The sequence below is a fragment of the Acomys minous genome (assembly GCF_964271855.1).
Source record: "Acomys minous genome assembly, chromosome: 18".
NCBI lineage: Eukaryota > Metazoa > Chordata > Mammalia > Rodentia > Muridae > Acomys > Acomys minous.
The window spans coordinates 22329272-22354659 of record NC_140501.1 but is presented as its reverse complement, the minus strand read 5'-3'; the positions used below and the strand labels follow the sequence as shown (position 1 = coordinate 22354659).

General features: G+C 41.1%; 1 protein-coding gene across 9 annotated transcripts in view; it reads right to left on the bottom strand.

Moving 5' to 3' along the window:
• The window catches only part of KLF12 (KLF transcription factor 12), a 581105-nt gene that overhangs the window by 119854 nt on the left and 435863 nt on the right, over positions 1–25388 (bottom strand). For all 9 annotated transcript variants that reach the window (XM_084767870.1, XM_084767873.1, XM_084767874.1 and 6 more), the window contains one exon: positions 1823–1958. In XM_084767870.1, the coding sequence (XP_084623996.1) occupies positions 1823–1958 (136 nt within the window). The remainder of the gene's footprint in view (positions 1–1822; positions 1959–25388) is intronic.

The window sequence follows — 25388 nt, the reverse complement described above, 5'->3', positions numbered from 1 at the left end:
AACTGAATTTTCAAAGGCAATGCTGAGTAAACCAATGTACAGAATTTTCTTTAATTTAACATGGATCGTATATTTGTCTTACATTCAAATTTCTTCAATATGTTTCTAGAAGTTTGGAAATGTCTCCTTTTTGGGAAATCCTACTTGTTTTATCCAAAAGCATCTCTGTACTTCTAAATGCTTGCATGCAGACTCAGACTTTAAGGGTGGTGAATTCATCATTACTGGGTCTAGGTATTGTGCAGCTTTCTAGGTGACGGAAGCTCAGTGTATGTTTTACTAACCTTTATAAAGACATTGACATGAGTAATAAATCTAGCTTCCCCTAATATGCATACATGATTTTCAGAACAGTTTCAAGGGCAAGGACTTGAATTTTTATATAAAACATTGTATTTTGAAACCATATCTACAAAGCATATCAAAGAATTACCACTAATTTGTACGGTTAAGCAAGTTGAACATAGAAAAACAGAACAAGACAGTAGGTTGCAAGAGCTGGGAAGTAGGGGGAAACCTTGAAATAAAAACAGGTAAATCGACGATCTATACACATGATATTTGCTAAAATTTAGCTCTTGGGCTGGGATGGTAGTTCAGTGGTTACAAGCACTTGTTAGTCTTGTAGCCAGCGTCCAATTCCACTTTCATTGTGGCTCACAACCATCTACAACTCCCGTTCCAGGGAATCAGAGGTTAATCCCATTCTCTAGAGGTACCAGGCATCCATGTGTATATACATTCATACAGGCAAAGTACCATACATATAAATAAAATAAAATAAAAAGTAGACCTTAAGGATCCTCAGCAGAAAGCACAAAAAAGTACCTAGTGAGCTGAAGGGCACATGGATTAACTTGACTGTGGCAATTATTTCACAGGACCGAGGCATGTAACAGTGAATTATACATTTAAACATACACAATCTTATCAGTTCTATCTCAGCAAGGTCAAAAATAATCTTCTACAGAAGAACACACATGGACAAGCACACGTTCTACAAGAGTTGACAACAATACAAACGGGCTCATTTCTACGAGCAAAGGTTGATTTCTCATCCTGTGGTCTGAGTGAAAGAAAACAAAGATGGTGTTGGTGGTGGTGGTGGTGGGGATAAACAATGCCTTAGAAAGGTGTACATGATGCCTATCTTCCGCAGTACTATCGCAGTATCTGCCAATTTTAAACCATCCGTAAAACTCTCCTGTAGTTCTCTATCGAAGCAAAATGAGAATGGGCACGAGAGATGACCCAGTGCTTAAAAACACATGAAAGCTCTTGCAGAGCACTGGACTCAGTCTCCAGGGATGGCAGCTCGTACAGAGTTGGCTATAACTCCAGCTCTGGGGGCATCTGATGATCACTTCTGGCCCCCACAAGGACTACAGTCATGAGAATACACACATAGAATTCAAACTAAAAAAATTCTTAAATTATTTTTTAAAAAACATAATAATAACCAAAACAAGGATGCTTGACACATTCTATTGCCCTTGAGTTTGAAGATGAGTAATGATGGTGATTAGCAGACACTGATATTCAAAAGGAACATTTTGCTCTTCAGAAGGGAAGGATGCAAGTTGTGTTTGAGAGGAAGCACACAGGTGTTATATGTCACAGAACAAAAACACCCCCACTGTTTTGAGACATTCCATCCTTCTCCCTAAACTGCTCCCCAAAAGTGCAGGCCAAATGGACAGATACAGTCACGTGTGCCAGTTCAGAGCTAAAATGACACGCCTGGGGAACCAGAGATGCAAAGTTCCCGTTATCCATCCATCACCTTGCAATGCTCATTTCATCCTGAGAATGTGGTACTTACTCTTGTACTGCTCTGGCTATGGATAGGGCCGTGGATCCAGTTTCATTAACGCTATCTAAGGTCACATTTGGCAGGTCATCATCATCACTGTCACTTTTACTTTGTCTGGGAGATAGGCCTCGGGGGTCCATTTGTGCTGGGAAGAAAAGGCATATATAATGAATTAAAATTAGCATGCAGAACTGAACTTCGTGCTGGACCAACATCGAGCACAGAACAACTCTTCCTGTGCATTTCCCGCAAGCAGACTCCTAAACCCTACTGGGATCATTGTTTCAATGCGCTGAGCACCCACAGGCACCTTTGCCTTGTTCCTGAGAAAACAGCACCTGCACCAGATCGCAGGACCTCCTAGAACAGAAGCCATCGATATTGGTAAATTGTAATATTGCCAACACAGCTTGTCAAAGCTAGTTGTGCAGCTTCCGAGCAAGTGTTTCACCCCTCCCCCCCTGCTTTCTTCCTTGCAGCCAGGCCACTTTTATCAGCCCTGTCCCTGGAGGATACTACACACCAGCTAGGGGAGGTACTGTTTGCTTCATGCTCTCATAAGAGGTGAAAAAAGGGAACAAAGCTGACATGACTAAAATAGTTTCAGGTTTTGCTTCTTGTGCATGTGTGTGTATGTGTGCGTGCGCATGTGAATGGTTGTCTCACAGTTTATCACTGTTTCAAGTAGAACAGAAACTTGACTGCATAAAAGTGGCAGAGGAGGAAGCAGCAAGCAAGTCTGATATCTGTTCATTTGCGTTAAAAGGTGTGCGTTCATCTCTCGCCTGACTACAGCGCTCAAAAAGACATTTTGAAATCTGGTTCTTCTCCTCCCATGAACTTGCCTCCGTGAGAAGTTGATGTTCTGAGCCCGTTGGACTGTGGCCAGCTGAGCAGTTCAAAGTGGAATTTGATGGCATACAAGAAAGACTTTTAAAAATTAAATGTTTCTACTGTTTCCCCTCTAGGAGTAGCTTTAGAGATCACCGCCTTCTGCCTTTTCCTCTCTCAGAAAACATGCATACTTCCTTAATAAAAAATGCTCGCCTGGACACAATTGTTAAAAAATACACAGTTGTAACCCACTCAGGTCCAGTCCCGATAATTACTCCTCAAAGGCGCCTAAGAAAGGCTCCCCCAAATCACCATTGTTTGCAAAGGAAAGCAAAATGTACTTCATATCAAGGTTACAATGACATTTGGGTACAACTCCATTTCAAATCAAGATTACAATGGCAGTTGAGTACAAGCACATTTAAAATTATGGTTATAATGACATTTGGATACAATCGAGCAGAAAGACACCTTTTATTTTTTTGAGTAATTTTTTTGTAGCTTAAGTATTTTACCCAGGAATTGATAGAAAGTTTCCTTCTGGGCAATTCTGTTCTAGTGTGATTCATTTAATGACTGTTTACAGCCATGCAAAGACAGCCAAGGAAATTAACAGCAGCTACATCTAGGTTTCCAACCCCCCTGCCCCTTGCATGCCTCTATATGTGCCTGTAATGCCAAGAGTAGACCACTGAAGGTTTTTGAAACATTATGTACAATTTCCCCTTTGCTAAGGTATCGAGAATGACCAGCTAGCCAAAGAACAGAGTATTCTCACGGTGCCATTTTGTCAATGACAGCTGGAGTTGCCAAACACATACAACTTGAGGAGGGCTCAGGTGGCTGTGCAAGAGGCTGAAGGTCAAGCCAAGCTGTATGAAACATTCCAGAAAATGGAGGGAGCTGTTACCCCAGTCATTTAAATTGTATGATGTTTATAGCTAAACTTAAGCATAAAATATGCGAAAGAAGTTGGCTGTTTGAATGTACTTTTCAGGAGGATCGTGCTTGAGGACTTCTTTCCAATATTTTCAATAAATATTATGAAATACATCTGCTGCCACCATGCTGGGAGATTCTTCATCCTCATATCCTTAGCCAAGCTGAGAAAGTAATCAGAGAGGCTTTTCAAAATTTGAATTGCTGATGAGGTCAGATGATTAGCTTATCTACATACTTGCATAATTTCACTCTATTTTTATTAAATGTGGAACAGGGACATCACACCCAGTTAACCTCCACTAGTCTTTGCATGTTGGGGCCCATGTTAGGATAACTAAGTCTCTCAGCACTCTTGTAGGACAATGCAAATGTTTCCTGGGCAACAAGAGCACACATGTCATCTCATATTCAATCACTGTCTCTCTCCCTCGCTTCCTCCTCCTCTTCCCCTGTCTGTCTGTCTGTCTGTCTGTCTGTCTGTCTGTCTCTCTCTCTCTCTTTCTCTCTCTCTCTCTCTCTCTCTCTCACACACACACACACACACACTCACACACACACACACACACACACACACACACACACACACACACACACACCCCTTTACATGCATTCAGAGTTCTCTGAGTTAAGAGAGCAAGAGATGATTTATAGTTGGAAAGAATTTATCTTTGAGCTTGGTGTAGCACAATAAACCTTTTCTGGCACCCAGGAGCAGAAATGCAAGGATATTTCTGAGTTCAAAGCCAATCTGTTCGACCAAGTGACTTCCATGCCAGCAAGAGTTACATTGTGAGATTCAATCTCATTAAATCACATGCGCGCGCGCGCGCGCGCGCACACACACACACACACACACACACACACACACACACACACACACATTCACACACTTATATTGAAAATTTCACACATTTTCAAACTGGAAAAATGGATTGGGTTGTTTAGAGAAACTCAGTTCCTTGGAGTTGAACTTGTTCTGGACAAATCCTAGGAAGAAAACTGCAGCACTTGAAGTTGAGCAGACTGATTTTCCATTACTATTGTTGGCAGATCATGATTAGGCAGATTGTCCTTTGCCCCGCCCTTACACGGCCACTTTTGACAGTGACTCTGCTAGACTTTATGGCTTATTGTGGTTAAATCACATAGGTAAATGCAACCCAAATGGGGGCTTGAGAAGAAGTTCCTCATGAGGGCACTTACTCTGAGAAGCAAGTTACCATGGGATGGATGGAGCTTGGACACGCTAAGAAGAGATACACTGCTTAGCTGACTACCACGCCCAGCTGGCATGTTAGCCATGTGTCATTCGCTATTCACATTCCGGCCACCAGAAGACTGCATCAGTAGTAGGCACCCCTGATGAGGCCAGTGTAAAATCTGTCTACCTAAACCCATTCCAAATTCTGACCCACGGAATTGTGACCACATAAAACAGTTGCCGTTTTAAATTACCTAATTTAGGGATGATGATGTCTTAAGAGTGTTGTAGGCAAGCAACCGCAAGATGCCCTACTCCTATGTGTTCTTTTTGTCAAGAACAGCCTTGTGTTTAGTGACAAAAGCCAATGCGGAACTTGAAACCACACACAACCCTCTGTACTTTCTGCTCTGTTTTGTTTTATTTTGTTTTGGTTTTGGTTTTTGGTTTTTTTGAGACAGGGTTTCTCTGTGAAGCCATGACTAACCTGGACTTGCTTTGTAGACCAGGCTGGCCATGAACTTACAGCGATCTGCCTGCCTCTGCCTCCCAAGTGCTGTGATTAAAAGTGCGTGCCACCAATGCCCAGCTTGTACTTTCTGCTCTTAATTAAAGCCCCCTCCCTTGTATTTTTAGGTGTTTCCTTGTGGAAAGCACTGTGTTTGAGCCTCAGCATTACTCACCAACATTTCCTCATTCTATGGGGGAGAGGGGAGACGCTACCTCCAAAGAACACCCTTCCCAGCCTTTCTCTCAGCTGTATCCCTCACGGGAGGACCATCAGGTGCCTCTTGTGAGGCCTGCAGTCAAAGCTCCATGACCTTTTCGGTACTCTTAAATGTCCTTCTTTCCTGTGTAACAGTGGGCTGACACTAATGCATTTCACTAGGGTACACATTCCCTCAACACCCTCTCCCTTGCCTGGCACTATAAAAAAAAAATTATACACTTCTGATAAAGATAACCTGTGCATTCATGCCTCTGCTTGTGAAGTTTTCCATAAGTCCCCTTCATAAATGTATATAATAAAACAATACCTGAACATACTTTAAAATATAAGGACTAACATGTGCTTAAAAAACAACAACAAAAATGGGGACCTGAAGAGTATGGTAAAGCTTTTGTCTAATGTGCACACGGCTCTGGGTTCCCTTGTGAGCATCTCAAAAGAAGAGAATGGATGACAGACAAAGGTACAGAATCCCCTTCCTTACTACCGGGGCAGAAAAGAGAAGGTACCCATAGCTGGGCACGGCTATGAGGCTCCTGCGTACGCAGTGATCACAGCATCACTGGGTTGTATGTTCTCTTTCAGCCACTCACACTGGCTGCCAACGTGTTCATCCTGCCAAGGCTGAAACTTGTCCAGCTAGGGAAAGCTGGCCTCCAGGAGGGCTGCCACTGAAGGTACGATGAAGGGCACTAAAGGGACATGAATGTCTGCAGAGGATTACGTTGTGGAGAAGTCCAGTCTCTTAGGATAGCAGCTCCTCCCCCAACACAGCTTAAGCAGGAATTGTTCCCCCAAAAAACTTGCAGAGCTCTAGCATGGAAACAAGAGGCCTGACTTCAGAAAAAAATGAGGTGACCTCAGGCCACGTCACTTGTGACCAGCTGACCTTAGGCAATCGATTTCACATTGTGCAGCCTCGATTCCTCCCCTGCTACTATCTTGTGGACGTTTAGGAGGCTAGTAGTATGCTTGTGGTCCCCAGCCTGGTGTTCAGCAGTCAATCCCCATACTGTTGGCCCTGGCAGTACATGCAATGCTTCTTCAAGCACAGGGTGAATCACTGCTCTCTGAACCTTCACCATCTTCAGGAATATCCCACTGAACTACATTTCACTTTCCTCACTCCTGAACTGACAAAAAGTTAGCAGAAGTGCAACAGACACAAGAACATTTATCAAGGATGCCACTTTGTTGGATCCAAACATCCATTTATGTATTGAGTGAGTCAGTGGGTACTAACAGGACAGTTATAGGTACAAGGCACCATTCTGAGTGTTGGTAACTGTACAGTGAGCCAGGTAGACTATGGCTCAACTTCACACTGATGCTGATTATGGTAGCAACAGTGAGACAGATGGTAAGTATTACACACATAAGTGAGAAAACAAGTAAACAAACAAATCCTGCTCATTCACTCAAGGGTCACAGAGAAAAAAAGAAGAGGTGCGGCAGTCATGGGTTGCCGAGAGGTGGGAAGACATCATTAGCGTTGGTGGTGAGGAAAGCTGTCCTGGGAATAATTACACATGATCAGGAGCCTGGAGGAGTAGTGAGAGGCTTGTGCGCGAGCTGGCTGGTTTTCATTTGGGGGTAAGGGTCATCACAGGGACAGCAAACGACAGATGCAAAGGCTCTGAGCTGGCCTGCGGTTCTTGTCAGTGGGAAGAAGCAGCTGGAACTAACACAGGGAGAAAGAAATGGAGCAAGGAGGAGGGAACCATTTGTGGGGAAGATCTTAGCTGTGGCTAAGAAGGGAAGTCACTGGAAGGTTCTGGGTAGATGAAAGGCATGTTGTGAGTTGTGATCTCGGCTAAAGATCCCAGCTTACTGTGCCTGGGTGTCAAGGTGGACCCGCACACTGGACTCATCAGCTCTAATATAATGTTCCTGAAGGACTGCAGTGACTGCTTTATCCTTGGTCACGCCTTCACGGTGACTACAGTTAAATTCAGAACATTTGTATGTCCTGTGACGCATGGCTTTCACACTGCTTCTGTACAAGTGAATTTCTTTGCTTTTAATTTGTGAGTTCTTCAAATACATGGCTTACTTTACTAGTGTTATCAAGAAAGCATCTAAAAGTAAACAGAGCTTGGCTCACAGTAACGGTGAGCTCCCAGATCAGATCCAGCCCTCAGAGTCCCGGTCTATTTACCGGGAACACTTGAATGTTTCCCATCTTCCAATAGATGAGGCTTGTCAGCCCCATACCATGCCACAACTATTCATTCATCCCCGGCTCTTACCCTGGGTGCCCTTTCACACATCTTTGTTGTGTAACTTCCTTCCACATACAACTCACCCAGTAGAAATCCACTTTCCCTCTAGCACATCTGGTACATCTTCTCCTAGCCAAATGTAATGACTCCCCTGGGAAAAGCCATACTTTGTATCTGTGAATTTTTGGTGACACTTTTGCACTTTCTATTTTCAACTCTAGTTGAAAATGTACGTACATTACACACTCCGTTATCCTGTCTGTTCCCTGAGGGGAGAGAGGCCAAACAATTTATACCCCTGTTCTTAGAATAGAAAATAATGTTTGCTGATGAAGACGGTGGGGTAAGTGCAAAGTTCTACTTAAAATCGTCACAGAGGATAGAGACTGTCAGGGGTTTCTGCCGTAGTCTGATAGAAGTGGCTAAGTCATATTTTACTTACAGTCTAAGGTTAACATTTGTTTATGAAAAGTTATAATCATTACACGTGTGTGACTCTGTAAAGTCTTAGGATACTATGCTTCGGTGTGAATAGGGCACAGTATGACACAAATGATAATATTCAGTTTTTGCTTCTTTTCAGCTAAGTTACATTTAGCAAGGCTTTCTTTTGTTACAAGAAATGATTTTTCAATATCTGCCTATGTGCCTCAGTTCTATCAAAGGTGTTAGTGCACAGAAGTAGAAGAAAGGTTATCATCATTTAAAATACAATTTAAAAACTGGATTTAGTTGAGATCATCAGAAAAGTGACAAAGGTTTCCTTTTTTCTAACAAAGTATGACTAAAAAAATACTTATCTGTGGGTGGAATAAAGTGAATACAGATTCTCAACTGTCTGGTGTTTCCTGGAAGTGTATCTTAGAGAAGAAAGGCTTTTATAATAAAAAAAAATGAATAAAAACTCCCCTCAATAAGGAGGCTTTTCCACTATGCATGGTACCCCTGAAGTTCAAGGACCCTCTGTAGAGCACTATCTCACTCTCTCAGACTTACTTTCCACCTGGTCATCTATTATAGCTGCACCAAAGCCAATCAGTTCTAATTGATTTACTTACAACCGCATCCACTTCAGGCAGAGAAGAGTTACAATACGTGATAATAAAGAGGACTTGAGGTGAGCACATGTGGGGAATAATGGTCTCACCAAGCTCATCTCCCCCTACAGCACACAGAGTAGACTTCAGCTGTCATCCATCCATGGCCATTTCATTTACTGCTCTTCTTTTATGTAGTTGGTCTTTCTCTCCTCTGTGTTTTCTGGATTAAGGATGGGGTAAAATCAAATCTAAGACACTGGCTGAGATTAAGAGCCTTACTGAATCGTGGCTGCCGGTCAGGAGTTTTAGATGTGAGAAGTACATATGAAGGGGCCCAATAGTCACCCTGCTTTTACTTTTGCTTTTCTGTCAGCTGCACAATGCACATATAGGCATCTAAGTGCCAGTTTACTATAAAAGAGAGAGCTAGAAGCCACTGTGATGCTGCACACTTATACTGCCAGGGCTCCAGAGGCTGGAGCAGGAGGACTGCCATGAGTTCGAGACTAGTCTGAGCTACATAGGAAGTACCAGGTCAGAAAAACCAAGTCCCAACAAACAAACAAATAAACAAAGGAAGAAACGTACAGATCTAGGGGTGGAACTCAAAGTTAGAGATCTTGTCTATCAAACCAGAGGCTCTGATCTTAATGCCACATATAAGAGCTATGACATCAGTAGAAGAACTGTGTCACAGTGGGTCCTGGTATCATCTCCCCTTAAATCTCTTCAGCGAGTCTGCCTTCTAAGGCGCCTTTAAGGAATGTATGTCTGCTACCTGAAAAGTCACCCAAAACTCTCTATAACACTGGAGCATCATCTTCAGCCTTCTGGCCCAGTATATCAAACAGACATATTTGTGAGGCAGGAACCAGTGAGGACTTGCTTACCCTGTCTTGGCAGAGTTTGGCCATCGCCTATGCCTGCATCCAATCTTGCCATTTTTTTTAGGCAGAATTCTGTCTGTGGTAGACACAAGGATATTTTGCCCCGTGGATTGTTTGCCACATTTGAAGCCATCTCCATAAGGAGGTTCTTTGATGCTCACCATCCTCTTTGAGGTAGGCTGGGTGTCGACAGGAGTTAACTTGTCTCATTGTCAGTTAATCTTTACATTAATTAAAACATTTTAAATGCCATGTTCTGTATGTCTCTGAGGTTTTCTGTCATCTTCTCATTTTGGAAGCAAATAACCTGCACTCCCAGTATACTCAGGTAATCGATTTTATTCCTTCTCAAGTCTCTGATGGGGTCGAAGACTAGATAGTTTCGTTTTACAATTAAGCTTGGTTGTATAGGGGTTAAGATGTTTTTAAGTCTAGATAGATGTTTTAAGTTGATAATGATGAGATATGATAAATATTCATTTACGTTCAGAATTTTACACTCACCAAGATAGGAAAGATGTTTCCTTCAAGGCTGTCAAATACAAACAGTCAAAACACTAAGAATGTAACATTTATATAATTCCTGATTGTGTTATGGTTCTTCTTGCTATAGGTAGTTTGTTATATATATGTGTATAATATTATAAATGAATATGTAAAAATAAAAAATAGTAAAAAAAAATAATGTACGTCTGGTGACACTACTGAGCACTCTTCCAGAGGACAAGAATTTAATTCCCAGAACCTGTGTCAGGCAACTCACAACTGCCTGTAACTCCAGCTCGGGCAGCCGAACACCTTATTTTGGCCCCTCAGGCCTGTGTATATGCCACATACACATGGTGTATAGTCATACTGACACAAACACACACACGTAGATACCCACATGGCTCCGCAAATGTATTTAAAAGAAAAAAACCTTTACAAAAGAATATACTTAATCCTTCTAGATTAAAATAAATCCTGATATATGATAGAGTTAACTTTTCATTTAAAAAATATGGTAGACCCTTGTCATCCTTGAAAATAAGGGGATGTCCATCAAAATGTTCAAAACTGTGAATTACTGGTTACCATGTTGTAGCTCTCTGTAATTCTGCTTGGCTACATCACTTTAATTTTGCTTTTGGCTTTTTGTTCAAGTTCTCTGGTCCTTTGGCTTTGGGGTTAAGTACACGTGTCCATCCACGCTGCATAGTATTTCTACCAAGCGTGACCACTCTTAACTTCTCTCCTTGCCCATAACTCCTGTTCATTTCCTTACTGTAGTTATCGCCACAGCTCCAGAATGTGCAACCGGTAATCGATGTACGTAGAAGTTGGTAGAATTTCCCTACTGGTTCCTTGACCTGTGGAGTGAGAGCTGTTACGGTTGGAAAGACCAAATGGACGCCATTGGAGTTATTCCTACCAGGAGACATAGCAAACCAAGGGCAATACTGAGTTCCTAAAATAACTTCAAAAATTAATGCCACTATCGATGTCTTGAGAGATGTAGACACATCTCCTTCTTTTGACTCTCATATCTGTCCCATGTAGAAGATGGACTGATTACAGAGAATGGCAGCTGACTATTGAAGACTTAATCATGTAGTTGCCTCCAAAGGCAGCTGCTGTATCATATGTGCTATATTTACCTGAGCAAGTTAATACATCTTCTGGTACCACGTATGCAGCTATTAATCTAGCAAATGAATTTTCTCAGTACCTGTTCATAAAAATCACCAGAAGAAATCTGATTTCAGTGAGCAGGACCATCAGTATACATTTACAATTTCACCTCAGTGATATATTAACTCTTTAGCCCAGTGTCATAATTTAGTTCGAAGGGATCTTGAGCGTCTGTCTGTTCCACAAACTATCACATCGGTCCACTCTATTGATGACAGTATGCTGACTGGATCAAATGAACAGGATGCAACCACTTTGACCTAGTTGGTAACACATATGCATATCAGAGGACAGGGAATAAACCCAACCAAAGAGCCAGGACCTCCCTTCTCAGTGCAACTTTTAGGAGTCCAGTGATATGGGACACATGGAGATATTCCTTCTACGGTGAGTAGAGCTTCAGGGCTATCCATGCTCCTACACTTTGTATGGAAGGAAAAATGAACAAAGGTGTACTCATTCACAGATTCATGGTCTGCAGCCAATGGATTGGCGGGATGGTCGGGACTTGCATCGAGTATGATTGGAAAACTGGTGAGAAAGAACCTGGGAAGAACTTTGTGGACCGATCTCTCCAAGTGGGCAAAGGATGTAAAGATATTTGTGTCCCATATAAATGTTCACCCAGAAAGTTTTGCCCACAGAAGAGGAGTTCAAGAATCAAATAAATGAGATGAAACATCCTGTGGGCAGTCAGCCTGTTTCCCTGGCCATCCCTGATATTTTTCCATGGTCCCAAGAGCAAAGTGGTCATGGTGGCAGACATGGAGATCATGCATGGGCTCAACAGCAGGGACTTCTACTCACCAAGGTTAGCTTGGCAGTAGCTGCTGTTAGGAGGGGTGATTTGTACAGATTCCCCAGGGGAAATTGGATTGGTTCTCATCACTGGAGATTAGAAAGATGATGCCTGGAGTGCAGGAGATCCCTTAGGGCATCTCATGGTGCTCTCATGCCCTGGGACTAATGCCAGTGGGAAACTACAACCGCCTAATCCAGGCAGGATGACAAAGAGCCCAGACTTGTCAGGAACGAAGCTATGGGCCAACTCTTCCAGGAAAAGAGCCAAGACCTGTTGAGGTGGTTGATGTGGGTGGAGGAAATACAAAATGGGTAACAGGGGAAGGTACTTATAAATACCAGCTAAGGCCACGTGACTAGTGGCATAGATGAGGATGATAGTTGCCATAACTATTTCTGTCAGACTTTGTTAAGAATGCATTTGTGCAGAAGTTTGTTCCCTTGTCATATGATGTGACATCAATCAAGATAATGGCAGTGGTTATCATATTTAAGTCTTGAGTTTAAAACAATGACCTTAAGGGACATTGTCACCTATCTTAAAAATATATGCTTTTGTGGTTGTACGTGGCATAATTATTTCATGGTATCCATAATTATGACCCAGCTATTGTTTTCATTTGAGAACTAAACATGACACAAAAATATGATTGTGTGTCAAGTTGATAAAGTGTGGACTTTTGTGACTATGCTTAGTTGTCAACTTGATTATATATGATTCACCTTCTAGTGGCAGCCTATATAAAGAACACAAAGGAAGCCTCTCTGCCCCTCAATGGCATGTTCGTTCCTTCATTAGTATTGGAGTCCACTTCTTTGGGATTCTGAGGTATGCCTGAAGACTCTCTGAGATATCCAGCCCCATTGACTGAACAACTATTGGATTTTTAGACTTTCTGTCTAGAGACAACGTGACTAACCAGACCACAGCCTATAAGACACTCTAATAAATTCCATAAAGTCTCATTCTATCCATTCTGTTTTTCTATGGAACTCTGGCTAATAAAGACTTTTATGTGGGTGCCAGGTTGTACTGCGTTCAGGTCAGGCCTGACCAGGCCAATCAGCAAACAACTCTGAGGACCCTGCTGTTTTATATCATGTGCTAGGCAGCAGACAGCAGAGGAGGTACACGCCAGTGTGTTCTGCTCTCCTCTGTCCACTCTAGGTTTGCATTAGCTTCTGTGTGAAGCTCATCCTAGTTTAGAGAGATTTCTTTAAAAGAAAACAGAGTAACAAGATAAATAATGTGGTCTTGGGCTTTCCCAGGCAAATGCCTGGTACGTCATGTACTGCAGTATTTGGATGTAAACCAGTATAGAACTTTGAACCTTGGGTTTTGTTTGTTTGTTTGTTTGGTTGGTTTTTTTTCCTGCAGTAACCATGAGAAACAGAAATTTCCTTGGTGCAGAGCAGTGACATTCACATGTGGTTAATTTTGGGGACAAGTATCACTCTATATTCTCAACATCATCCAGTTACTTTTTTCAGACAAAGCTGCCACATTGCCTCAGAAATAAACATTGGCTATTCCTGAGGCCAAACAGAAAGGATCTGAGAGCTAAGAGGTCTCATTATAATCTGTGCTCCCTCCCCTGCTGTCAGGAGTGTGGCTATACTTCTTGTGTGCCCTGTGTAGTAAAATGATCAAATCCGAGGTCCCCTGGCTGCATTGATTCTGTGCTGTCTCAATGCCTCTTTAGTTAAGTGGTGAATCTAAATCGCAAATAGCATTTCCCCTCATTATTCTCATACCCATTTATCTAACCTTGATACAAAAAATGACACACACACACACACACACACACACACACACGCATACACACACACATACACATGCATGCGCGCACACACACACACACATACACACAATTTGACATGGGTTCCAATACTTAAATCTCTTGTGTAGCTATCTTGTGTACAAAGGGAGTTTGTGTCATTTGTTTTAGCAAAGTATATATAATAATATCATACTCTAATTTGCTTTATTTTACTCAACATGGCATGTGATAGCTACTGATACTTTCTCATTTCATTGTTACACTCTGTTGCCGTCTAATTGGAATATTTTCTGAAAGGACCGCTAGTATTTATCTATTCTCGTAATGAAAATTAAGTTTTCAAAATATTCAGTTAGCAATGATAACACAAGATGCTTCACAGTATAAATCTGAAAATGATGATGTAGCTTAATTCCTGCACATTGCCAAATGGTTCTCCAAAGTGGCTGAACCAATTTATATTCCCCCCTTATGTGTGCACATGCTACAGCCGCATATTAGATGAATATTGCCAGATTTAAACATCACTCTACCGTCTAAAGCCATTTAATATTATCTAACATCCCAGGCAAAAGACAGTCTGTTTGGTACCTTGCGAAGCTGGGATAAGGATGATCTCAAGTACGAGGCCACAAGAGGAAATAAAGAAAGCATATTCCTTATCACTAGATTCGGCAAATTTTTATGAGTTGTAAATGTAGATTACATGCTTCTGAAAAAAAATTTAATTTATAGTTTGTTGAATTTTATTTTAGGAGAAAATACCACCACACTGTCTTCCTGGCATGTGTTGATTCTCAAAGTCCTTGGTATTCTTAAACTCCTACACAGAGCATCCCAGGAGGTGCTCTCTATGTATCCTGCTTAACAACTTCTCCACGCGGTTGTCAACCTGCAGATGTATGTTAGCCTACCTACACTCTGAGACTCATTACTCCCTTAACTTTCACGGATTTCCAGATATCTCTGTGAGTGCTGCAATGTGATCTGTTCTTGTCTCAGAGAGGATACCAATATATCTTTGAATATTTCCATTCCTGTCTGTTTTATTTCTTGCTTTGGTCTACTTTTCTATCCCAATGTTGCTTCCCAGATGAAGCTGTCAGTGCAATATTTCAATCCAAACATTTTTTTCCCATTCAACATTCCCACCATGTTGCCATTTTCCCTAAATGAGAACCTAGGAAATAGTCTAAATTTACCTTTTTGCTCATCCTTAAAATCCATATTTTATAGAAATGACTGTTGACAGTCAGATATTCTCAGCAGACTTCTAGAACCAGCTTTCTGCTTCTTCTTCTGCATCTTACTACTTCCATCCCTTCACATACATCTTTCAATGCTATCACACTAACTTCTACCTACTGTAGCTTTCCATGTTTTCCTAGAGCTTGCAGCAAATGTAAAGCATGTAGCTTGCCTCAATTAGCAGTTTCATTGATACATATTCCTGTCCTAACTACATACATAGTGTACAAATAGTACCAACAGCAAGTCCATACTGAAATGGATAAATCATATCAACATGAAAAAGCAAGCAGGCAAGCGAATGCAGTGAGGCAAACACAGGGTTATAAAAAACTGTACCTGTGAATATGCCTCATGCATCATGCCCACTTTCACATGTCCTTCATGTGTCATGCATCACGACCTTACATGTCATCTGATCATATCAACTTATCCATCCTTTGGTACACTCTACTTCTCCACTAAGAATGCTTTCTTTCTTTCTTTCTTTTTTCAGAGGTCAGGGGATTGCACCTTTAAAATTGCTCTTGTCAGCCTGGCATGGTGGCACACACCTTTAAGCCCAGCACTCGGGGAGGCAGAGGCATATGGACTGCTGTGAGTTCAAGGCCAGCCTGGTCTACAGTGTCAGTCCAGGATAGCCAAGGCTACACAGAGAAATCCTGTGTGGAAAAAAAAAAGAATCTAAAAGATAACTGCTCTTTTCAATATAGATCCTATATCTAATGCTTCCCTCACAAGCACCTTTCTCCTGACCTCACACCTACCGACTAATGGCTTCTTTCTTTGTATACTACATCTGTGGGCCTGCGTAGGCATAAGGTTATTGTGTAACTTAAGTGCTGATTTCTACATCCACTCATATCTGGTTGTTCTGAGAATCTTTGTCTCAATCTTGTATAAACATTGTTCCCCAATTGTCCCCTGGCATGTCAATGAAGCAGCTTATAGCCAATTGCTGAATAGGGGAAAGAATAGGGCTGGACTTCCTGCCAGCCGGGGGAAGAGGAGTTAGAGCAGGAAGCAGGGGATTCAGGCAGGGGCAGAGGTCCAGGAGAGAGGAGGGGAGAGCAGCTGAGCAGGAAAGGCATAAAACACAAGTATCCCAGGGACTTATCCTGGGAGGAAGCCAGATTAGTTTAGAAGGTTAAGAACAGAGTAATAACTGCTCAGGATTGTGCTTTAAAGCGTGATAAACAAATAATGTAATTGAATCTCAACTATTTGAGTGGTAGGTTAATACAGAAACTGAAAAAAATGTAATGTTATAAAAATAACCTTCACAGGTCTATGTTTGGCTGTGTTACAGATTTGTCTCACTGGGTTTGTGTACTTTGGTGTGACTTCTCGTTTCACTGTGGGTTTGCTGTTGGTACTATTTGTACACTATAGATGTAGGTAAAGCAGGAATATACAAAAGTGAAACTACTAATTGAAGTGAATAGAAAAGAATGGGAAAGTTCTTGGGTAAGGCAAAGGAAAAAAAAAAAAGAAAGAAAGAAAAAGAAAAAAGGAAAAGAAAAGAAATAAATCAAGCCAGGGTTGGTGGTGTATGCCTGCAATCTCAGCACTCGCAAGGCTGAGGAAGGTAACTGTTACAAGTTTGAGAGGAGCCTGGGCTTCAGAGAGAGAGAGAGAGTACCAGGCCTGCTAGGATTCCATACCAAGATCCTATCTCAGTGGAAGAGAGGAACCTAAAGACTTTTGACTACTCAGGTTCATAATTGGTAGTTCAAAATATATTGAGTTTTGAGAAATGAGTCGGCCAGCAACAAAAAACTTTAGATGGCACTGTCACCATTGCATTTCTTTCAGTAGCAGTCATAAAGACTGCTTAATTTTTGATAGAACCTCATGTAGCACAGAAGGGTCTTGAGCTAGGTACATAGTGGAGCGTGACCCTGAACTCCTGGTTCCCTTACCTTTGCAACTAACCCTGGGATCACAGGTGTGAGCCAGCCCCAATCTCCTCTTTTTTTCCCTCATTTAAATGGCACAATACAAGGCATAAAATTTATGAAGCTTATAATAAGCCAACAAACTCTTTAGCTTAGGTAATACACATCAAATATATGGCATTGCATTATGGAGTTTTTAAATACAAAAGGCCCCTCTAAGTGGCTGGCTGGACAGTTACAACTAACTGTTCAGATACTAATTGAAAAGTATGACTGAGGCAGATTTTCCTTACGTCTCTTTTGGAACAAGGTCTGATCTACTGCCTTGAGCATACAATAGTGTTCTCTTGCTTTTGCTAAGAACCACTGCATTTCCGGTGCTTATAATGCAGATCACAAAGTGGAAAAGTAGTAACAATTCAATGGTTTACTTAGATGTACAAATGGAAAAAGTTAAGCTCCTTCATTTATAGTAGATTTGGCATCATTATACAGCTAAAAATTGTTTTATCATTGAAATGGTGTTTGCTTTTAAATACTAAAGGCTTATGATGGTGATTAACTTTACAAATGACCACAATTGGCTAAGGAATAAAAAAAGTAAGCCTGCTAATAGTTGTACAAGTTTCAAGGTGGATAATGAGATAATAAAACACGTAATTGGAGGTTATAGTACCTTGATTACTGTAGATTATACCAATGGGCACAATAACGCCACGAAAGAGTGCATCATGATCAACCACTCATTTGTTGGATGATGAGTGGATTATGTTCCATGAAAAGGTGGACTTGAAGAGTATAGTAAAATGTGCTACTGCACAGTGTGATGCGCATGTGCTGGACAGCAGGTAAGGTCCTTTACACTTTGATAAATTTAACGAATAAGCAAAAAGAATGACTAAAATGTAGAAATGACCTTGAAATCAGAGCTGGGAGATGTCAGTTCCTATCAGGAAGCTAGCTAGTCTTCACATCTAAACACACATGTCTGAAAATTTATTTTCCAGTCTGATGAAAGCATTCCTAAACATCTGCTCCGTGAGCTCGGATGAGTCAGAAAGTGTAATGCCCTAAAGATGACTAGCTATTGGCTGGTGCTCAAGATTTTATTGAACTCATTAATCTAGGAAAAATAAATATCACTGGAACAGTAACATTAGATGTTGACAGTATCTTTGTTGTTTTTTTCCCTCGTGGTCTTTTGGAAAATAACCACTATCTAGTTGAGACAAGATACAACACCCATGCCTGTGTTGTATGTGTGTCTGTTCATCCATTTTCTTCTTCAAAAGAGCTCCAGGCAGGGACCAGATATGTCTAAAAATGACACAGATGTCGGAGTCTGAAACCCAGTGAACCACACTTTGACAAAATTTCCCTACACCTAGAAATGTTAACCTATAGCTTGGGGCTTTTGTTCTTATGCTGTGAGATGTTGGAGACATGGATGCACACAATGCCACACTCCAATGTCAATACTTAGCTGTGTGAGATTGCATCATATGGTTCACATGTGAGCACATGCATTTGCTGCTACAGATACTTATTTTACACATCATAAATTTTAGACCTTAACCAAAACCACAAGTGATTTTAAAATGCAAATATTTTATGTTCGGTTAAACAGCACCTTATTTCAGGAAATACAGACTTGGGATAGTACCATTGCCTAATTACTTAAATATTCCAAGCTTAACCAGTCAAGCATCAAGCCAAAGTATGGAAAAACAGTTTTGAAGTATTTTTAAAATCTGATTTAATTCAAAGTGCTACCTCTTATAAACAGAACTGTTAGGGGTTGAACCACAAACCTCTCTATATTCTTACGTATGAAAAGTTGACAGCAGTGGCGGTAATTGGGGGGCTTAAGGATAAAATATGTAACTCACCAAGAACATATAGTCCACAAAGGTTATTATTTAAATAATTTAACAAATACATTTATAAGATTTATCACATACTTTGCTGACGTTCTCAAACAGACTGACAGCGGTTTATCATTCCTTTGTTACTAATGGTCATCATTTCACAGGCAGTTATGATACTTTTGTAAGATAATATCTCCAGGGACAGAGAACGGGCTACCTAGCCCCACCTAGAGCGTCCTGGCTTTGGTGACTCAAGCTCCTCCTTTGATAATAACGTTCACATCTCTTTTGCCCACCACCCTTTGCACTTAGTGTCCCTATAGATAAAAGTCACTTTCCTAATCTGTACATCAGTTTCAAATCAGAAAGTGAGAATTGAGCACGGGTTATTTTCTTACTGTATAGAAACCTACAGAACGTGAGGTGCTACAATTTCTTGTGTCTGTTGGGAATACCTAAAAAAAAAAAAAAATCTATCGAGGAAATGTTTTAGAGGGCCCAGGTAATGAAAATAAGGGTGGCAAAATATACCTTTCACTTTCCTCTTCTTCATCATGCTTATTTACTATGCTCAATCTAGGCACAGCTAGAATAATATCCCCACATGGAGTACAATAAGTAAATCTAAGGTCACAGTTAAAAGCCTTTGGCGCTGTGGTGAGTGGAGGGTATAGACAGTGCGTGTCACACATGCATGTGTTATGCACACCACAGACAGCGTATGTTTTGGGAAGTGCATCAGATTCGACACCAACAACAAAATTACACTGTGCTGTGCACACACCCTCCATCCTGCATTCCCGTCTATTCTTTTCCTGGTCTGACATGGTCCGGTCTACTCTGACACTGAGTTTAATGTTTCTTCACCTTTCACCTCAACTGTCCTGTCTTCTACCTTCATTAGCGCAATGTGACTTCCTCCAGGGCAATGTTCTTTGCAGATTTATGAGTGAGGGCACCCCCCTACTCCCTGGAAGGTTTCCTCTGTTAAAAGCTCCCCGTGTTTATAGAGGACTGATTTAAGGCATTCACTTTGGACAAAGACCACAGCAGACATGATTAGGGGAGCCTTTAGATTAGCACAGAGAAGACAAAAAAAAAAAAAAAAAAAAAAAGCCATCAAGAAATTGACAATGCCTTCTAAACAGAGAAAGGTTCCAGACAATTCCTACAAAGCTGTCTGAGATTTGAGCTTCCTTTTGCTTAATACACCTTTAAGGCCAGAGAGATCTGAAATGGAAAACCAAATCTTCCTTTTATGGCTGCAACAAATGGGCAGGCCATGGTAAATACATCATCGATTCTTTCTCACAAAGAGATACTTAAATGCAGGGAGCAAGGAAGAGGAGCATTTTCCTTCGACTTAAGGTTTGTTAAAGGAAATTTATGTTTTTAACATGCACTGCAAACACGGAAAAACGGATTGTACCATCATCAGCTTTTAAATCAAAACAGCTTGCTATCTGGTAAAGACAGGCGTACTGGTCGATTTATTTCATAAAACTTTATGTACAAAGAGACAGTGCCTATGAACTTAATGGAGAGAATATTGAGTGTGGAGGGTAATTTTTATTACAGTTTATAGTGGGATTATCCATACTCCACAGTTTCTAGATTTTTATGGTAGCACACTGCTGATGTGGTTAGCTGCAGTGCAGGGGGAGGTACAATTGCCCTCTCCCTGACTAGAAAATGAAATTGGCATAACTATTTTATATGTTATATGGGAAACATCACTGATTATATTAATTATCTGAGTCAAATTGAAACCCTCTTTATCCTATGTCCACAGGTAAAATAGTCCACTGAGAGAGAATAAGAAAGGACTGATTATAATTTTCATACAGCACAGTCTTCTCATTATAACTTTTTGGGAACCTTTAGAACATTGCTCACTCACAAGAGTTCAACTCCAGAAAGCATTACATCAATTATCTATGACTAATACCAAAAGAACTTATGGCTAGTGCAGAAACAGTACCTACTCAAGAACCCAGAAGACCCCGAATGATTCGTTGGCATAAGCAGTAGCAGCTTTGGGGATGGTAGGCAAATACTCAGACGCTGTGTCCCAGACACTGGATCAGGCAATGAGACACTCAGAGAAGTTACGGAGAGAGAAAGAAGGAGCCAGGGAGGCTTTCCAGTCTGGCATGCGCCTCCACAGAAAAAACGCATCACTGAACCAAGACGTTTGCCCAAGGCCTTTTCTGCATGGACAAAGGCAGCCTGGCACATGGCTGGGATATGAGGCATGTTTGGTGGAAGGGCAACAGGCTGGTTTGGAGGAAGCTGGCCCGCGTTTATGTCGAGTCTCCTTCTACTTCGTCATACAAAGGAAGATTTCAGTTAGGAGTTTGAGACTGTAGCTCAGTACTGGCCACAGAATTCCTCCACACCTCACCCACACCGCTGGCTACACTGATTCTTTTTCTTATCCATTGTCATGTTCACGTATCTCTTTTACAAATATCTACTGAGCTTTTGCTGGTATCGGACACTATGTTGGAGGAACAGGAACAAAAACAGCTTAAAGGACCTCTCACAAGCCCTAGCTTTCTATGAAGAAGTCTGTTAGATGCCCCAGGCTCTTATACCATAGGGTTAAGGATTTATAGCAATGACAAGTTATGCTTTATAAACTGTATAATTTTCAACTAAAGAACTTATTCTTACTAGAGGTCACACTACTAGGTCCTTTTTTTTTCTCTCATTAGGGAAGTGAGGCATGCACCAATATGCACATATGGTTACCTTAAAATTCTATCAGGTTTAAATTTTTCGTTCCTTAGCTATTGAAGAGCTTCTCTGATGTGTTCTCTGAGGGCAAGGCCTGCTTTTCCTGGACTTACCGAGCTTCCGCCCTATCTTCCTAAAGACACAGCCTTTTAGTTTCATTTTATTTTCTCTATGATGGTGAGCTCCTTGCCCAGTGGCATAAAACTTGCTAATAGCATACAAGCTGGAGCACACATGCTCTCTTTTAGTGAATAATATAAGCTATAGCTTTAAAACATGCACAGCTATAACAAAGAGGAGTTTAAGTTTTCTAAGTAAAGATAACAGTGTCTAAGACAGAGAAATGAGATGCGTGGTTCAGAAGTCACACCTTTTCTTTCTGAACCAAATTAAATAAGGTCTCCTACATACTAGAACTCTTAAAATAAGGTGTATATATATATAAGGGCCTTATGTAGCTCAGGATTGATTTTTAACTTTGTATATAACTGAGGATGACCTTTGACTCCTGCCTCCACCTCCCTTAGTTCCATTTCTAGAATTACAGGCACGTACCATCAAACTCAGAATATTTTCGTAGAAGGGAAGCGCTGCATTTTCTTATGTCTCTGAATGTGCTAGCAAAACACAGGAGCCATTCGAGGAAATGCATCTGATCACAGACTACTCCTGGGTCTTTCTGGGTACCTTTCCTAAGATTCTACCACTAGGTGGCAGCACAAAGACTCTGTTATTTCAGGTAAGTCTTAGTTAAAAAGACTTCTGGGACAGAAGCTTTGGTGAGATATGCAAGAGAAAGAGAAATCAAACCTTGGGTGGGGTCAGGGGCGAGGTTAGTGCGGTGTGCAGGGATGATGGGAAAGGCCTGCGGGGCATGATGGGACAGGCCTGCAGTCTCAGTACTCAGAAGGTGGAGACAGGAGGATCACGAGTTCAGGGCCCGGCTCTGATACATGAAGAGTTTGTGGCCAGTCTCCGCTACATGAAATCTGTCCCACTCCCATACTCAACTCCAAATGGATCGACTAATGAAGGACAGAGGGAGGTAAAGACAACTAAGCGAAAGGAAAGTAGAGAAAAGTCCTCAAGGAGTCTCTTTCAAATACTGGAACCATAATAAGTTTATATTCATTCCAGCATGGCGAGGGCACACCTACCACTGCCTGCACTTCAGCCTGACTCAGTGCACACACACACACACACACACACACACACACACACACACACACACGCATGCACATGCGCATGCACACGCGCGCACACACACGCACAAACACAGACACATACGCGCACACACACACATACACACACATGCACAAACACAGACACATACGCGCACACACACACATACACACACATGCACACACACATGCACATACAAGCTGAGGTCCGAATACCACATACACATGCACATAAATAGGCTAATCATATTTCATGAATTATTATTTATTTGAGTGATGTTCTCAGATTTATTTTTACTTTACTTCCCTAGTGAAGGACATGGCTGTTAGGTCATACATGGCATATAAAACATTTGTTAAATAAATGAGCTGATGTTTGGGCGAAGAAAAGATGCTGATATCATCTGATTATAAAAATCCTAATTGGCCATTGATCCAAGTAACACTCATCCTACATAATGGTGTCTGGAGAAGGATCAAGCATGGGATCACTGTTTAGACATTGCTGCCAGCTTTTTCCCTAATGGACTAGTATTAATTACATTTTTTTCTAAAGAAAACAATTAAATATCACTTAATCCATTCCCTATTAAGAGTAGAAAACAGAATGAAAAAGCTTAGACAATAGTAACATAGTTTGGAAGAGGAAACAAATTACTAAGGGAACCAGAAAAGGTGACGAGCAGAAAGCACAGGCAGAGACTTGTAAATTATTAAAAAGCCAATTTAAACCGCCGCTTGTGGTGATTCTTGGAGCAAGTTTGCCTTCTGAATAGTATGGTCTCCCTTCTCCAATTTGTTCCTGCAAGGCCTTATATGTCACTGAGTAAACTGTTTGCTAAATATGTGTCTATTTACCCAAATATATATATATATATATTTGCAATGAGTGGTACTGCAAAAATGTCAAAATAGTTCTATAAATAACTACATCTGAAAGGGAAATGGAATTCTTTTAGTGCATAGCACTACCAGTACTACAAGAAATCAGAAGATTATATATAGTAATAGTATCTTAAGTGGGAAAAGTAAAAATTCAGTACCTAATCGTCTACATTTTAAATGTCATAGAAAACTTGTCAGGTGGGAGCAAATGAAGAGTCCATTTAAATACTATATTACTGTAATGTGACATTCTATGCAGAAATCTATTTAAACATGAATTAGAACTCTTTGTCATGAGAGAAACTTGTCCTCGGCAAATGAATGTGGCACACGAGGCTATTTTATTCATCAGCTCTTAATAACACACTATAACAGATTGAATCTAAAGTCTATTTTGACAACCTCCAGCTTGAGCTGCTTTGACTAAGAGATAGATCCGTCTTCCTGTTCAGTCCCTCGGTAACATCCACCTTTTCAAGCAGGCTGCCCCAAGGAATCGCTGGTTCTTTCTCTCTTGCCTTTGTTCAGTGCTTGCATTGCTGTGTTAACTCAGAAAACTGGGAAGCCAATCAAAGCCCCTCACTGGCATTATCCAGCGTATGCAGTGTTTCTCTGACAGGTTTCTCTCTTCTGCTAATCTCTAAAAGTGACACAGACAGCTTATGTGTCCTTTCTGAGACATTTACTATCATGGAATCTTAGAACCAAGCCAGTCTGTGCAAGATGAAGCCGTGGAACTGACAGATCGGAGAGCTCTCAGATACACAAGAGCACAAGACGACACATTTTTTGGTGGAATCTATTCAACCTTATATGCATACCCAGAACTTAAAAAAAAAAAAGTTAAGTTTCTATTCAGCACTGAAATTTAGGCAAAAAAAAAAAAAAAAAAAAAGCGCAGCAAACCAGCAATTTATCAAGAAAAATAAGGCATGTGAAATTCCTAGTTACAAATTTCAAGAACATGGACTCCCCACCTTTCTCTCACTAGTCCGTAAGTCCTTGAGGTTGTTTGTCACTCTGGTCTTGTCAAAGCCTCTGTTTAAAAGTAATAAAACAAAGGACAGCAGGACTCCAGTCACAGTTTCCAATAAAGAACATTAAGACATAAACTAAAAGACAGAACTACTTGGCCTATTCAGACTAACCTAGTTCCCAATTAAAGTATAAGTTTGTCACCTATTAGCTACTATATATAAACAGAGTAAGTAGATGACATTTACCAAATGAGGAGGTAGTAGCAGTCAGCCAGAAGCCAGGACAACTGTACACACAAGCACAGGTCAGCTGCCTGGGGACTATTCTGGTCCTATGGACAGATGACACCAGGGTTCCACTGAACGGTGAACTAAAAGGCGACAGTCATGTGTAAGGTAGACAGAAGAAGCAAGTGTGTAACATGCATGAACTATGACCTGAAACAAGGAATCAGTGTCAACAGGTGGTTTTGGCTGACAACAGAAACAACAACAACAACAACAACAACAACAACACAGAATGTGAAATGGACTACTCAAGTGTGCTGACAGCTAGGGTCAGCTCTTCCAGCAACCTTTCCAGCCTCCGCTTGGATGACCATATTTCCTTTCACAAATACGAATGGCACAAGACTAAAAATACACTTGCCGCTTCTTCCTGTAGGTTGCT